General features: G+C 43.9%; 1 protein-coding gene across 1 annotated transcript in view; it reads right to left on the minus strand.

Moving 5' to 3' along the window:
• Positions 1-642: 642 nt before the first annotated feature.
• The window catches only part of kdm6a (lysine (K)-specific demethylase 6A), a 68,386-nt gene continuing 52,651 nt past the window's right edge, over positions 643-16,377 (minus strand). Inside the window, exons 18-29 of the mRNA XM_039817258.1 lie at positions 13,987-14,116; positions 13,693-13,798; positions 10,314-10,519; positions 9,282-9,334; positions 8,675-8,749; positions 8,385-8,533; positions 6,973-7,087; positions 6,319-6,506; positions 5,310-5,451; positions 4,383-4,509; positions 1,857-2,027; positions 643-1,738 (exon numbers count right to left, since the gene is read on the minus strand). Coding sequence (XP_039673192.1) covers positions 1,712-1,738; positions 1,857-2,027; positions 4,383-4,509; positions 5,310-5,451; positions 6,319-6,506; positions 6,973-7,087; positions 8,385-8,533; positions 8,675-8,749; positions 9,282-9,334; positions 10,314-10,519; positions 13,693-13,798; positions 13,987-14,116 — 1,489 coding nt within the window. The 3' untranslated portion in view covers positions 643-1,711. The remainder of the gene's footprint in view (positions 1,739-1,856; positions 2,028-4,382; positions 4,510-5,309; positions 5,452-6,318; positions 6,507-6,972; positions 7,088-8,384; positions 8,534-8,674; positions 8,750-9,281; positions 9,335-10,313; positions 10,520-13,692; positions 13,799-13,986; positions 14,117-16,377) is intronic.

Consider the following 16,377-nt stretch of genomic DNA (forward strand, 5'->3'; position numbering starts at 1 on the left):
TCCAGAATACGATCTCATATTGTACTGAAATAGTTCACCGAAAACACGTTTCTGAGAACACGTTCAGAGAGAAATAGGCCGTGCAGTCGCTGAATCTGTCTTCATTTCAGATCGACAAAGGTCAGTTTAAAAGATTTTCGTCAGATTTTGAGAGACTCTAGTCACGCTTATCCCGCTCCTCGTTTCCTGGTTACGTTTAACTTGTTACCTCCAGGGCCCACGTTATAAAAAGAATAACGTCGGGGTTAAAATCCCGTTTCTGGTGAGCAAATTAATGAACTTTGCTTTCAGTACACTGTGTACAAAACTTATTTTTACTATTTCTGTCTCACACACACACACACACACACACACACACACACACACACACACACACACACACACACACACACACACACACACACACACACACACACACACACACACACACACACACACACACCTCTTAAAGGAGCACCATTTTACAACAAATGCCTTATCGCACTGATGTGACCGAGCCCGAACCAGACCATAATTTCATAAAATCTGTCCGAACCATGCCTTAGTTGGAAAGAAGTGTTATCATTTTACCATGTTATCCTTTGGACATTTGTTTCTGTAGATCTGATAAACCATGGAGGGAAAATCAACCAATCAAAAAGGTCTCTGTACAATGCTTACTGAGCAGTTTATTTATATAGAAAACGTATGAGGGGCCGTGCTTTCAAAATCACAAGGCTCCTTCAAATTTAATGGCAGGTACTCTGGAAAAAAAAAAAAAAAAATTACAGCATTCCATCAACAAATATCTTCAAGCAATAAATATGCATTTTATAAATAGTGTAAATTTACATCAAAATAATAAAAAAAAAAAAACACAAATTAAACTTCACTCTTTTGTCTATGTGCAACCCTTTTCTTCTGCGACTCTCTTGGCTGTTTGTCAACAAATTATTTTCCTCGCCAACAAATAGTCATCAAATACTCATCATAGTTCCAGCAAAATTAAATTAACTGATGGGAAAAAGGGTGGGTGGGTGTGGGGGAGATGTTGCAAAGAATGTGTCACTCAACTTTTCACATTACAAAACTGTACTTTTTTTTTTTTTTTTTTAAATCTGGTTTTCCTGACCAAGGAGGCGTCTATCTAACATACAAAAAGACCGGCTATGCTAAAGACTTGTCTCGAGGAGGGGGAGGAGGAGGGAGGAGAGAGGGAGGGAGGAGGAGGGGGCTCGTGTTATCTCACAAACAGAATACCAAAAAAAAACAATTGAGGAAAAAAATTAAAAAAGAAGAACAAAACTATCAAGTCAGTAGTCGTCGTGTGACCGTGTTGCCAGTTAAAACAATATGTACAAAACTTGAAATCATCATTTTTTTTTTTATGTGGGATTTTTGTGTTATTTTCTAGTGAAGTCCAGCTGGGCCAGCAGTAGAACAGTCTGGTCATGATGACAGGCGGAGCTGCCCCCAACCCCCCCCCCCCCCCACCCTCTCTTACAGTCCACCGGGGCAGGTTGCATAGACACACAGCTTTCACGCAGCTGCCTTATGGGATAGCTACAGAGTGCCGTTTTTTGAGGGACTGCCGGCTTACTTCCTGAATATCAGAAAAGAACAAAAAAGGTTTCCGGAGAGTTTATCCCCCACACCACCCCACCCCCACTCCCCTCCGATTTAAGTCCGTTGTGGGTTTTTTCTAACTGTCCTCGGTACAACAGAGTTACCGTCAAGAGGAGGAAGGCAGCGGACTGGCCTGCAGACAAGATACAGGGAAGAACACACTGAGCTCTCGGACATCATCATCACAGGTCTCCTCTGTGTTTAAACGGATCCGCTCGGCTCGGAACGGGACCGGTGCAGCCGTTACTTACGAGTGTGAACTGGTCGTAAACGTGCATGAGGTCCTCGATCTTGTACTGCTCCAGCACCACAAAGTTGTCCAGGTTGGCGCTCCCCCGACGGGCGCAGTCCTGGCAGTGCACCACGTACGTCTTCCTGCTGTTGCTCTCCGTGGTGACAAACAGCAGGTCGAACACCTCCACCTGGACCAGAGGGCGCACGGGGGAAAGGGGTTCAAGTGGCATTCACGCAACACAAACGAATGGATCGGCTTTATTTATACGCCGCCTTTTTTCCACCCCTCCATGTTTATTTTGAATAGGGACAGATGCTACGACAGACAATTGGTGCAAAACATCTCCAATGTACAGCATTGTGGCATTTATAGCTGTTGCTGATCTCCGATGCCCGTCCCTAGAAGGGCTTTTAAGCACATTGCCACATTAAAATACATAAAGCACACAAAGGTGGTTACACACCGACCAGACGGCCGACCGTCGGCAGGAAAGCCAGTCGGACTGATCAGTCTCCCCGAGTCGGTCCAAAAAGTGCGTCAGAACACACCGACGAAACGAGACGTAATACGTCTCCATAGCAGCAGGCGGCGCTAATCTGTATTGTTGCCCCAAAAATGAAAACCGGCAGCTGATTGGACAAACACGTCGCGTGGGTCTGGTTTCTCCAGAAATTCAAAGCCAGACAGAATACGATCTCATATTGTACTAAAATAGTTCACCGAAACGGGTTTCTGAAAACACATTAAGCGAGAAATAGGCCAGTTGCTGAATCTGTCTTCATTTCAGATCAACAAAGGTCAGTTTAACAGATTTTCGTCAGATTTTGAGAGACTCTAGTCACGCTCATCCCGCTCGCCATATCCGGGTGAGTCCCGACTGCCCTGCCGCCGACTGAACACGTCAGGTCGGCCAAAATGAACGCCGACAGCCCGCCCCCCCCAGACTGACGACGGCACGGAACACACTGAACAGACTCGAGTCACCGACCTCGCCAGACTGTCCGGCGGCCAGTTATGGGGTTATTGTGTCAGCGCCTTAAACATACAGGACATATCCATCTGTACCTTTCATCAGAGATGCTCAGTCTCTGAGCTAGAGTCCGCATATTTTGCATTCAGTGTTCTTCTATTGTTTGGGCCTTGCTGTCTGAAGTTTATTTAAAGCCAAAGCGTCTGATAAACGACACGTTTGTTGTCCTCTCTCGTGTGTGGCCGCGCGCAGCAGATACGTTACGTAGGTATGTTAAAGGTTACGCAGGGAGGGGGAACAACATTCAGCTCATCAGACGTCTCCTAAAAAAATAAAAAGGTTGTTCACGAGTCCTGCATCTCTGGTTTTCATGCACAAGATGCTTAACGTGACGATAGTAAGGTCAGCGTCTGGGACCAACGTTTTTAAGTACCCTACTGTACGCAGGCTTTTTGTATTTTATCGTCTTGTATGCCTTGGCATCGTCTTGCTGCAAAACCAAAAATAAAGTCGAAGTAGAAGAATACAATTCAGCAGGGGGAAAAAAAACTAAACGGACTAAACGGACCTGTGGAAGAGTCGATAGCAGTAACATTGAGCGTGGTTTCCCCCCCACCCATCCAAAGATGCACTTTACGCTTTACTCTGGAGGTCAGCACTGTAAACGAGCGAAGCAATAGGGTTTTGATTTCTTTTTAGTTTAGAGTAGGGATCTTCAACAGGGGGTCAGGGACCCAGAGGGGGGTCTTCAGAGTCAATGCGGGGTCCAAATTATTTTTTTCAACAATTAAAAAGTCTCAACATGAATCCAAACATAAATCCCCACTGATGATACGTTTACTGGCCCGTAGCTAAGGTAGCCATCCACAGATACAGTTCATCCTAAGGATTCACTGTGCCACATGTATGTTTATCATTAAAACATGACTCATAAAATCATGGCAACAATTATTAGGCTATTTTAATATGTTAGTATTCTATGCACTAAGAAGGTATGTATAACGCCTTTAGGCCGCCCTACACTTCATTTTATGACAAGTTTAATATGCAACTTCATTTTATACATTAAACCTCTTTGTCGACCTCCTTAGAAATCCTTTCCATAATGTTGTCAGACACTTAATCTGAGTCTGTCAGCGGCAAAACGAGCACTTTTGTGACGGTAAATACAAGCTCGCCAATTGTCTTATTAACTTACATTGTAGCGTGTTTCGCCGCTGCCAGGGAGCCAAGGTTGCGTGAAACAGGAGTTCTATCATCTCTTATTGTCGTTTGGTTTGAAACCCTCCAGCAGCATTCTGAATGCGCTGTAGTTTCTCAATGGCTGCAGGAACAGGAGTCAACACGGCGACAAACAAGAGCTTTTCAGCATCTTGCTGGCTCAGGAAAGGTCTCACCTTCGATATATTGCCCAACTGATAAAGGGACGTTTTGGTCAACAAATTAAAACCGATCTTAAAAGTGAGGATAGAATCTGAAAATGCCACCGAGGTCTCTTATTGTGGCTGTGTCACGAGTGTCTACTAATGCAGCAGAAAGGATGCAGGAGAGGTTTGGGAGACGCGTGCTCACCTCACAGATGCTGCAGTAATGTGCCGGCTCGCTCTGGGTCCTCCCGTGCCACACCAGGTCTTTCCCAGCAGCCAGCAGCAGCTCCCGCTGCATCTGACACTGCTTCAGAGTCCGTAACAAACAGTACCTGACACACACACACACACACACACACACACACACACACACACACACACACACACACACACACACACACACACACACACACACACACACACACACACACACACACACACACACACACACACACACACACACACACAGGCTGGGTGAGTTCACAAAATAAGTTATTAGCTGTTATGATGAGAGAATGAGAAAGACAGACAGACAGAGACATAGACAGACAGACAGAGAGAGATAGACAGACAGAGAGAGACAGACAGAGACAGAGAGAGAGAGACAGAGAGAGAGAGACAGACAGAGAGAGAGATTTTTTTTTTTTTATAAAAAAATATTAGATTTATAAATAGATAGAGATATATTTTTTATTTGATGTAGTTTTTTTTTTAGATAGTTAGTGTGTTTTGTAATTTAGAAGTTAAAAAAAAATAGAAAGAGAGAGAGAGAGAGTTAGAGAGAGAGAGAGAGAGAGAGAGAGAGAGAGAGACTGACGATGAAGACAGACAAGACAGAGAGACAGAGAGGCAGAGACAGAGACAATACAGACCAAGAATGCGAGAGAGAGAGAGGAGTGAGAGAAACAGAGACAGAGAGAGAGAGACAGAGAGAGAGACACAGACATACAGAGACAGAGAGAGAGACAGACACAGACATACAGAGACAGAGAGAGAGAGACACAGACATACAGAGACAGAGAGAGAGAGAGACACAGACATACAGAGACAGAGAGCGAGAGAGAGCAAGAGACAGACAGACAGACAGACAGACAGAGAGAGAGACAGACTGAGATAGAGAGAGAGTCCTCACTTGATCATCTCAAAGAGCCTGTGGTCCGACACTTTGATGTTCCTGGCCATGTTCCAGGAGAGGTGGATCATGGGAACGATGGATTTGACACTCTGCAGCTTGTTCCACTCGTAGCGCTCCACCGCCAGCTTGTACTGATGTGCTGAGGACAGAAAACCCAGAGGCACTCTCCATTTACAGTGTCCAGCGCTGTGTGTTGATCAAAGCATCCAGATCCTTTACTTCAGTAGAAGTACTAATACCACACTGTAAAGGTACGCCGTTACGTAAGTAAAAGTCCTGCATTGAAAAGGTTACTTAAGGAAAAGTCTGTAAGTATCAACACGAAAATGTATTTTAAGTATTAAAAGTAAGAAGCTGGAGCCGATCCAACCAGTTGTGTGTTTAATGGTCTGATCATGTCAGCTGGACCGTTATATTGTTGGCTAGTTTACTTTAGAATAAAACATCAGATTTTATAAACTACATGTGTTTTGTGTGCAGTAATCTTAATGTGTAAAGTAACTAAAGCTGTCAGATGAATGTAGTGGAGTAAAAAGTACAATATTTCTCTCTGAAATGTAGCGGAGTAGAGGTAGAAAGTGACATGAAAAAAAAAGACTCAAGTAAAGTACAAGTACCTCGACATTTGTACTTAAGTACAGTACTGGAGTAGATGTACTTAGTTACATTGCACCACTGGTGTTTGTCCAGCTGAGGTTTACAAAGCCTGCAGGCTCTTTGTCACATTCACACAGCCTCTTTCTCCTTATGCAACCGATATTTTGTATGGATATATCTGTGTCTGCATTTAATGCTTATTTCATATTAATGTTTAATATGTCCGTTTGTTCACGTATGCAACCATTCACCAAGGCGAATTCCACATAAGTTGAACTTATTGTGGCAATAAACCCTTTCCCGATTCTGTACCGGCCTGCGCTGAAAAGTCCCATCGTCTTCATCTCAGCATGAGCATCCCCATCCCTGAGCACAATCATAATGTCTAAAATAATTCCCTTTTCCTCACCTGTGAGGGGCCCGACATTCCACGCAATGTTGTTGCACCAGCCGATGGCCTGCACCCAGTGGATGGTGCCTGTGTTGAGCCACACCAGGTCCCCGGGACGCTGGATGAACCGGTAAACGGGCACGTTGGTCTCGTACAGGTCCTCCAGGTTGGGCCACCAGGAGCCCATCAGGAAGTTGATGTTGTTCCTGTGAGAGGAGGCAAATTAAAAAATAACTATCAGTGGTAACGACAATGCTAATAGGGCTGCCGCTGACGAATATTTTCTCGATTAATCGATTAGTTGTTTGGTCTATAAAATGTCAGAAAATTGTTTGAAATTTTCTGATTTTCAGTTTCCTGTCACAGAGGAGAGAAGAAACTAGAACAATATTCACATTTAACAAGCCGACAACAGAGAATTTCTATTTTTTTTTTTTTCATAAAGAATGACTCAAACCGATTAATCGGTTATCAGAGTAGTTGGAAATTAATTTAATAGTTGGTAGTTAGTTAATCGAACAATCGTTGCAGCTCTAGTATGGATTTGGCCGACCCTCGCTAACCGTTCATTAACCGTTAACCGGAATCATTATTAGCATAATTTTCACATCCCTAGTGTCAACTCTGGTATTAGCTAAGAAAACTCTTAAGTTGTCATATGCGGTTACTCACATTTCACAGAAGTCGTTGATGACGCCCCAGTACGTTTCCGGCACGGCGAACCACTCGCAGTCCCCGGGACCGATGTTGATGTTGACGGAACAGAAATTGTTGTTCTCTTGGTGACCTACAAAAAGGAAAAAAAGGATGGGATTACACTCAGCGGTAGTTGACTTAAAAAAAGTATTAAAAAAATTAAAAAAACAGCGACTGAAAAAAAAAAAAAAAAAAAAAAAAAAAAATCAAAAAGTAACATCAGTAGTATTCTCGCATTGCCAGACCTTCCTCCACAGCGCTGCGGAGGAGGGTCTGGCTAGTCCACACAGCATTCTGGGTTGGGAGAGAAACGTGCTCTGGTTTATTGGCATTTCTTTAAACCAATCACAATCCTCTTGGGCGGCACCAAGGGCCGGACGGAGCCACGGTGCCTCTGCAAAATAGCCTCGGGAAGGAACTTGTTTTGGTGGAACGAGTACGTTCAGAGGTCGTTTTAGTCGTGCTGCAGAAAAACCGAGGACTCATTCCCATACCCCGAGTGAAGGAGTCCAAGTACCTAGGGGTCTTGTTCACGAGTGAGGGGACAGTGGAGCGGGAGATTGGCCTGAGAATCGGCGCAGCGGGGGCGGTATTACATTCACTTTATCGCACCGTTGTGAAAAAAAAAAAGAGAGCTGCACCGGTCAGTTTTCGTTCCTACCCTCACCTATGGTCACGAAGGCTGGGTCATGACCGAAAGAACGAGATCCAGGGTACAAGAGGACGAAATGGGTTTCCTCAGGAGGGTGGCTGGCGTCTCCCTTAGAGATAGGGTGAGAAGCTCAGTCATCCGTGAGGAGCTCGGAGTAGAGCCGCTGCAGTGCAGAGCCAGTTGAGGTGGTTTAGGTATCTAGGCACGTCCAGCTGGGAGGAGGCCTCGGGGGAAGACCCAGGACTAGGTGGAGGGATTATATCGCCACCCTGGCTAGGATTGGGCATCGAGAACAGATTCCTACTTGGAATCTTTCCAAATATAACTTTTTTTTTTTTTTTCCTTTATTGGAATCGTTTGGAGGATTTGGTTTCAAATCCGATCATCGGTTCCACATTTAACATGCGCAAGTTTAGGTTTCCGTAGCGGCCAGACACTTGTTGTGTTGCAGCCTTGGAGCACAGTAAGCAGCGCTCTAGTCTGGCTTTGTTTAACGCCTGGTAAAACTGCAAACCACCATTGAATCAAAACTAAAACGTTCCTCTTATTTGTGAAAAAAAGGCATGTGACCTGTTTCAACTCCACCCCTCAAAGAATCGGAATCGACAAGAACCGGAATCTAAATCCCTGGCCTGGGAACGCCTTGGGATCCCCCAGTCGGAGCTGGTTAATGGGGCTCGGCAAAGGGAAGTTTATCGTCGATGTCGATGCAATGACTCATTTTAACACCCCTAACCTGGCGTGCGGCTGCCTGGCACCTTCATGTAGAGCTGGACCGTGTTCATGCCCAGGATGGTGTGTCCTACGTGGCTGAGCAGGTTACCGGCTGACACCACGCGGGCAAACGCCGGCAGTTTGGACAACTCCTGAAGCTGCTGTTTCCACCTGAAAAAAAAGGGGGCAACGTTTACAGGTCAGTATGCGACAGATATTTCCCCGTCCCTAAAACTAAAAAAAACAGCATCACGTAAAAGGAGAAGATGAGTGAAGGGAAATGTGGTCTAATACATTCCAAAGTTTACTCACTTCTTTTCATCAGAGAGGTCGATGTTTGTGCCAAACTTTAGGTGTTTGAAAGACCCTTTCCTTCGCCGCATCGCACTAATAGAACATGAGAGTTTAATTAAGTTAGCAACCGAAAAAAAAACACAGAGAATTCAAATGTGGGGAGACCGTGTTGCTACCAGATGTGAGTCGAGTGCAGATGTGAGCTGTGCACGCGTCACTTGGCGACAACAGTTCTAGATCAGAGGCTGAAGTAGCCTGCTAACGAGAGACTTCTGTAATGTCAATACAGTCAAAATGGACCTATGTCACGAAGTTGGTTCACTGCTGGCTACGAGTTAGCCATCAAACACAACAAAGGCTGTCACTTGAATGGCGTTTTGAGCTAACGTTAGCAATCAAAACAATCACAGAGAGCTAAAACGTTTTTGAAATGATTTCCATCTTCTGTTATTGTTTGTAATGAGAAAGGTTTATTATTTTATGGATTTCACAAATTTCAGTATGACACAACTTGCTTGCAGCCGGATCTGGATCCCTTGGCGTTGCGCCGTAAACAGTTTAAATCTGAGCAGGCGCACTCGACTCACATCGGGTAGTGACGGACAGAAAGGGAAAGAAAACTCGCCTGTCTGAGGAACCTGCTTCTGTTTCCACCTCCTTCTTCTTCTCATTCTCCTCCTATTGCAAATAAAAAAAAAAGCATTGAACGCATTAGGAACTTCTGGAGAAGTGATCTCAACATCCAGTCAGTACAGTTTCATTTTAATATTCACAACAACGATGGCCAGTAATACAGTGATCAAAGTGAACTGGTATATATGTAAATGAATTATTTTTTACAATCCATCTCTGATAACCTATGTTTCTGTGGTGCAATGTCACAATGAGAGCTGACGGAAATTCATGCTGTCTCCTTTTTTCAGTCAAGATTATTAACAGCTAAAAAACTGAAATGATTAATACATTTTTATTTACGCTATACTTGTGGAAGTGTAGTTTCAGTTTTCTTGAAGTTTTTATTAAGGTTAAGTTTATTTAAAATATTTTTCACTGCTTATTTGTTTTAGTTTACTAAAATAACCCTGGAGATCAATCTTACAGCACCCAGTGTGTGTATGTTTCTGTAGAGTGTGTGTGTGTGTGTGTGTGTGTGTGCGCATGCGCGCATGTGTATGAATGTGTGCGTGTGTGAGCATGTGTGTGTCTGTGTGTGTGTGTGTGTGATGAGAGTGTGTGTGTGCGTGTGTATGTATATGAGAGTGTGTGTGTGTGCGAGCATGTGTGTGTCTGTGTGCGTGCGTGTGTGTGACAGTGTGTGACAGTGTGTGTGTGTTTGAGAGCGCGTGTGTGCGTGTGTATGTATATGAGAGTGTGTGTGTGTGTGTGTGTGTGTGTGTGTGTGTGTGTGTGCGAGCATGTGTGTCTGTGTGCGTGTGTGTGTGACAGTGTGTGTCTTTGAGAGCGTGTGTGTGCGTGTGTATGTATATGAGAGCGTGTGTGTGCGTGAGCGTGTGTGTGTGAGACAGTGTGTGTGTATGAGAGCGTGTGTGTGTATGTATATGAGAGCGTGTGAGTGTGTGTGACAGTGTGTGTGTGTGACAGTGTGTGTGTGTGTGTGTGTGTGTGTGTGTGTGTGTGTGTGTCCTCTCCCACTGACCCGCAGAGACTCCTGGAAGGACGAGGCCTGGTACTGGGCGTATTTGATGACCGTGGTGTGGGAGCGACTGCTCTCGCAGCGCCACATCTTCCTGTTGCCGCTGGGGTCCCAGTTCTCGTCGGTGGGCTGAGCCAGCTGGGTCCGCACCTCCACCAGATGGTCCGGGTTGGCCTCCACCAACGTCTTCGTGGAGAACAGGCCCAGATCTGAGCGCCGACCATCGGAACACAGAGACGAGACCAAGAAGGAGGAGAGCGGTTAGAAGCAAGTTGAGTGTTAGTTTCACACACAAAAAATACCTACAAGAGGAAAAAGAGATTTCATTTGTAATCATTTCCTTTCAAACAAACAATCACAAGAACAATGCAATCGAGACAAAACGATTCGTTTTGCAGGGACACTCTGATTTTGTTGTGTTTTGAAGGGGAATTCAAAAAGTTCAATCAGGAAAAGTAGTAGGGGAAATTTCACAGTACACAGCGTTTGTTTTTAACTTCAATAAATGCAACATCTTTCCAAAATTAAGTACGAGTAATTGGGTTAAAATAATCGTGATTTCAACAATGACCAAAATAAATCGTGATTATTTCTTTTCTTTTTTTCCATAATCGAGCAGTCCTATCATGTATACGATATGTTCGCCTATATCGTTATCGCTTTTTTTATTTTCTTGGGCATTTTAGGCCTTTTTTTGATATGACAGCTGAAATCATGAAAGGGGAGAGAGAGAGAGGGGAGGGAATGACATGCAGCAAAGGGCCTCTGTCTGTCTGTCTGTCTGTCTGTCTGTCTGTCTGTCTGTCTGTCTGTCTGTAGTGGAGGGAAATACGTATAGGCTATTTGTCGGCTTCTTGAGCCATGTGTTGCCAATGTCACACATTGGTTTGAATTATGTTTTTTATATTTTTTATTTTCTCTCACGATCGCTTACCACTGCCAGGGTTGCAAGTTGCAACTAATAATATAATAGGCTAAAGCGATGACAGTTTATGGAAAACAAAAGTGTAATTTTGGTCAGATCTTGTGCCTGACTGATGGGGAAGCGATATTGATAAGTGTCGTGATTTACGCATTTACAGCATCGGCTATTTTTGCCAGCTTTCCTTCCTGCGTTTTGCCTGTAAAACCGTGTCTGTAGTTTTCTCGACCTTCGTGACACAGCTTATGCGTGACCACGGTGGTTAGGTTAGGTGAAGCCGGGTAACTGAAAGAAATCCGGGGCATGTTGATCTTGAGTCGCCGTACAGGCCTCTGGTGAGCCACCCAGGCGCCCATGTTTTGTATCATTCTGACTGAGGGAGAACAAGGTGAGGAGCTAGGATTAGAAACTAAGACCAAGAGGGTTGTTTGTAGGCTGTCTGGTTCTGTGTTCATTTTGTCTTATTGTATCTTGGGCTACATAACTTCTTAATCTGCCAGATGACAGAGTTACATAACAGGGCAGCAAGGCATGCTAACAGCAGAGCAGATGTTTGTGAATTCTTGGCAAAGCCAAACTGGTTTTCTCTTCAGCAGACACGTGCAGTAACCCTTCCCGCGTGCAGGTGGTGCTGTTGTCATACGCGTCAGACTCACTCACACTCACACACACACACACACACACACACACACACACACACACACACACACACACACACACACACACACACACACACACACACACACACACACGATGACAGAGACACACCCACAGGGCCACGTGAAACCGGAGAAGACCGAAAACATTCAGCGGCACACTGTCACAGATGCTGTCACCATCACATGTAACACTGAATAACCGTTGAATCAAACCGATTTAACAGATCCAATATGCATCTTGAACACTACTTTGCATTATTACTTTTTGCACTTTACATCCCACTCCATGCGTACTTGTCTTGATATCATGTCTCATTTGTATATTTGTATTTTTGTATATTATGTTGACATGTGTCTATATGTATATTGTTGTCTCTATTGTACAGTAGGTGTCTATATTACTATTTGTCTACTGAATGTTTACCACTACATGTCTATCTGTTGAATGTATGGAGAGTTAACACCTACCAAAGTCAAATTCCTTGTGTATGCAAGTATACTTGGCCAATCAAACGGATTCTGATTCTGATTTAGATGCTTAGAAACACAAACATGCAGTCTGTGATGTAGGGCTGCCCCCTCTTAGTCGATTAGCCACTTTTTAAAAATCCTTTTTAATGCTGAATGCCATATGGAAGAAACTTGTGAACTTTAAAGTGGTGCTTAGAGCTGGGCGATATGGAGAAAATCAAATGTCGACATACCATACACCAATGACGATAATGCGGCGATATTGTAGTGTTGACTATTGGTGCTTTGACAAAATATTAACACAATGCGAGTTGTGTTACATAATCATCAGTACCATGGATGTAATGACTAAAGGCCTTTTTATAGTTGTGCGTCGAATTGACGCCGTAGCCTGACGTGCACCTCTCGAAAAATGTAACTACATGACTCATTTCCTGGTTCTCCTTCTCCATAAACATGAAATCAAGGAGAGAGTTAACTTCTACTGCTCCAGATTTCCCACCGTGGTCAGAAAACACAGGGGAGACAAGTATAAACATCAGGCCACTTACATAGGCTACGGCGAGAGCTCTGCGTGGAGCCTCCGCACAACTGTAAAACGGCCTTTAGTGGGTAAAGGCAAATAATAAAAACAGCTACAACAGTCTGGTAAGTTCAGAAAATGATATCACTTTGATGTAATGCAGCCTGTCCATTAGTTGGCTAATCAGTCGTTTTGGTCTTAGTTTACCAAAATTTCTTTTAGGGCTGGGCAATATATCTAGATTATATCAATATGTGAGGCTAGATATCATCTTTAATTTTGGATATCGCAATATCACACAAGAGTTGTCTTTTCCTGGTTTTAAAGGCTGCATTACAGTAAAGTGAGTAACTTTCTGAACTTTCCAGAGTGTTGTAACTGTTCTATTATTTGCCTTTACCCACTTAGTCGTAAGATCCACATTACTGATGATTATTTATCACACATCTCGTTGTGTAAATATTGTATTAAAAGCACCAACAGTCAACCTTACGATATCGACATCGATGTATTTGGTTAAAAATATTGTGATTTTCTCCATATCGCCCCGAGCTCTAATTTCTCTTGTGGATTAAACATTTCTTAATTCTTTTTCAGGCTGAATGACATATCAAAAGAAACTTATCAGCACATCTGTGGTAAAAAAAAAGATTTGAAGTTGTGCTTTTGCATGATTCTTTGTGGAGAGAATTGTTTTTTTATACATATTTTACAGATATGTCCACTCTTTAGTCGAGGACAGCCCTACTGTGATGCACTTCAGCAAAGCGGAGTGCATGTTGTTTTGCGTCAGTCACATCGTCGTACCTAGTTTGAGCGCTCCAGCCAGCCCTCGGATGACGGTGACCGGGTTGGAAGGGTTGGTGCAGAACTGGTGGAGGGGAGGGAAGAAGGCGTCCCTCTTGTTTTCTAGCTGCATGTCAGGGAGGAGACACGGGAGAGGTCAGGGAACGTGGACCGACTCCACACTTCATCAGGAGAATCAACACATTAAGTACTGAAGTGTTTGTATTTTTGCTGCTGTAGCCAAGCTACTGCTCCTCTAACATTGCACACAACATCGTGAATACTTGTCCTTCTAGGGCGTGTGGCTGCACTCACATAAATACTGGGTGTTGGGGGATTGAGTTTGTCCTTTGGCAGCGGAGGAGAGGGCGGGCGGGGGGGCCGTGGCGGGGGACACTTGTCCAGGAGGATGCTGCTCGTCGACAGTCCGTTCTTCCCCAGGTTCCTGCAGCCAGAGTGAAAGGGAAGGGATATCAGACAAACAGTTCGACAGCTTGAAAGTCCGTAGCCAAAGAACCCGCAGTAGCTGTCAGAAGTAGAGATGCTCCGATACCAATACTAGTATCTTTTTCGGCTTTTCCGGCGATGCTGGTATCGGAAAGTACTGCAGTTTATGCACCGATCCGATACCACGTAATTAAGCTCCAAAGAAAATCTACTTTAAAATAGTTTATTCATGTTCTTTTTCCGTTATGACTTACTGTCAAAGTAGATAATAAAATAAAGCTCTGCAGCGTTCGTTGTTTGCTTTTGTTCATGTTTCACAAAAAGTTTAACCTGAGCAACAACAAAGATAGAAATCATATCACATCCATACAGGGATAGTAGTATACAGCGGTTAAAAAAATATTTGACACACTGGTATCGGGTCAGTACTCTGTATCGGCCAATACGCAAGTTCATACATATAAAAAAAAAATGGTCTGAACCATCTCTAGCCAAAAGTTGTTTTTTTGTGAACAAGTTTTTATTATTTTCTAGCCAAAAGTTGTTGATAGTTTAGGTGACTCCCTGGAAAACCCTGCAAGATGCAAAAGTGGCGCTGCGTTCTCACTTTTTATTCCGCGTTTGGACGAGCGTTTTGTGGGGGAAATCTGCGTGCATATGGTGACGCAAAAGTGTGTGAAATTCGATGTAGTGTGCACACCAGGCGGGTAGGTGGTAGTGTGAAGCACTGCCGCACAACGCCACCAAGTCCGCGCGCCTGCGTAGAACCTTCCTTCTACTTCTACATGACGAAGCAAACAACAAAAGCTGACAATTTTGTTTGGACAGACGAGGAGGTGGCACAACAGGGCGTGGACTGGGAGTCCTGCCAGTATAAATATATACAGACATATGGACCGAATGTCTTCAGCAGTGTCCTGTACCTGGAGGGACGTCATATCCACACCAGAAAGACGCTATCTGTAAAAGACAGATATCATCAAAGCTGAAAGCCGTCCGGACCAAGTACAGGCAGGCTGCGGATACCCAACGGCAGAGTGGCCATGGGCGAGTAATCACTCTATATTTTGATTTATGTAACGAAATATGGGGTGGGTCGCCAGCCACCACAACAATAGAGGCTGGTGTTGAAACATCATCAGCAAACTTTTGCGTTTTTTTAAGATTTCCACTCTGGAGGGTGGTTTCACTTTGTTGCGTTTTTAAGCCCCAAAAACGCCATCGCCGTCTAAACGAAAGGCACATCTGATCAAATATTTTGTTGTTTTCACCCGCGAGCGTTGTCGTGTAAACGGGGCCTCAAACTTTGGACATCACAACAAAAATGGACTACCTAGTAAACCAAAGTATAAGAGAAAGCATTGCAATAGATGCCATCAAAAGGAGACAACTTGCGGGAAACGGAGGTTAACGAATGTGACATTTGAATCAGAAATCTCAAACTAGACCCTAAACTAGGGCTGTCCAATTAATCGAAATTTTAAATCGCAATTACAATTTCTGCTCCTAAAGATCACAACAACAGTGCAATCGAGAAAAACGATTATTTTTTTTCTTATTTTGTCTGGTGTTCTGAATGAAAGAAGAAAAAAAAGTTCAAACAGGGAAAGTATGAAGGGAAATTGAAATGTTAAATTTCAATTGAAAAAGTGAAAATGAAAAAGTTAATGAGTCGTCATTGCGATTTAAATGTTGACCAAAATAATTGCCATTATGACCATTTTTCCCATAATCCAGCCGCCCTACCCTAAACACATTGAGATTGAGCGTGCCCACCGAAACGGCGCCTTCAAGAAGGATTCACCTTCAGTCTGAAAGTCTGACAATAAACAACTCGCCATGTGCAACACAACGTGGTATGCAGGACAGGCCACTAGACGACGCAGAGCATCTGCTAGCAAAAAAAACTACAGTGCACCGTCTGGCCCATGAGACCTCACAACACTGAACCCTGTGACGTCATTTCACTTCAACATTGAGCGTCAACACACCTAACAAGACACTTGCAATCAACTTTATGACTGCACACCATTCGGGCATTTGGGATTACACATTATTTCACAGAACTTGGAGAACCACTTTGAGACTGAGGTTAGCCTTTCCAGTTTCTCCAGCAGTTTGTCGACACGTCTGTAATCCTTCTTGCCAGGTGGGAGAGGTTATAGCTGTCAGTTACAACTAGGAGGCTGATGTGAACGTTTTTTTTTGTTTTTTTTTGTTTCCTCCTTATTTGGCTGCTTGTAATGATGGTCTGAATGA

Source organism: Perca fluviatilis, chromosome 12 (assembly GCF_010015445.1).
Source record: "Perca fluviatilis chromosome 12, GENO_Pfluv_1.0, whole genome shotgun sequence".
Lineage (NCBI taxonomy): Eukaryota > Metazoa > Chordata > Actinopteri > Perciformes > Percidae > Perca > Perca fluviatilis.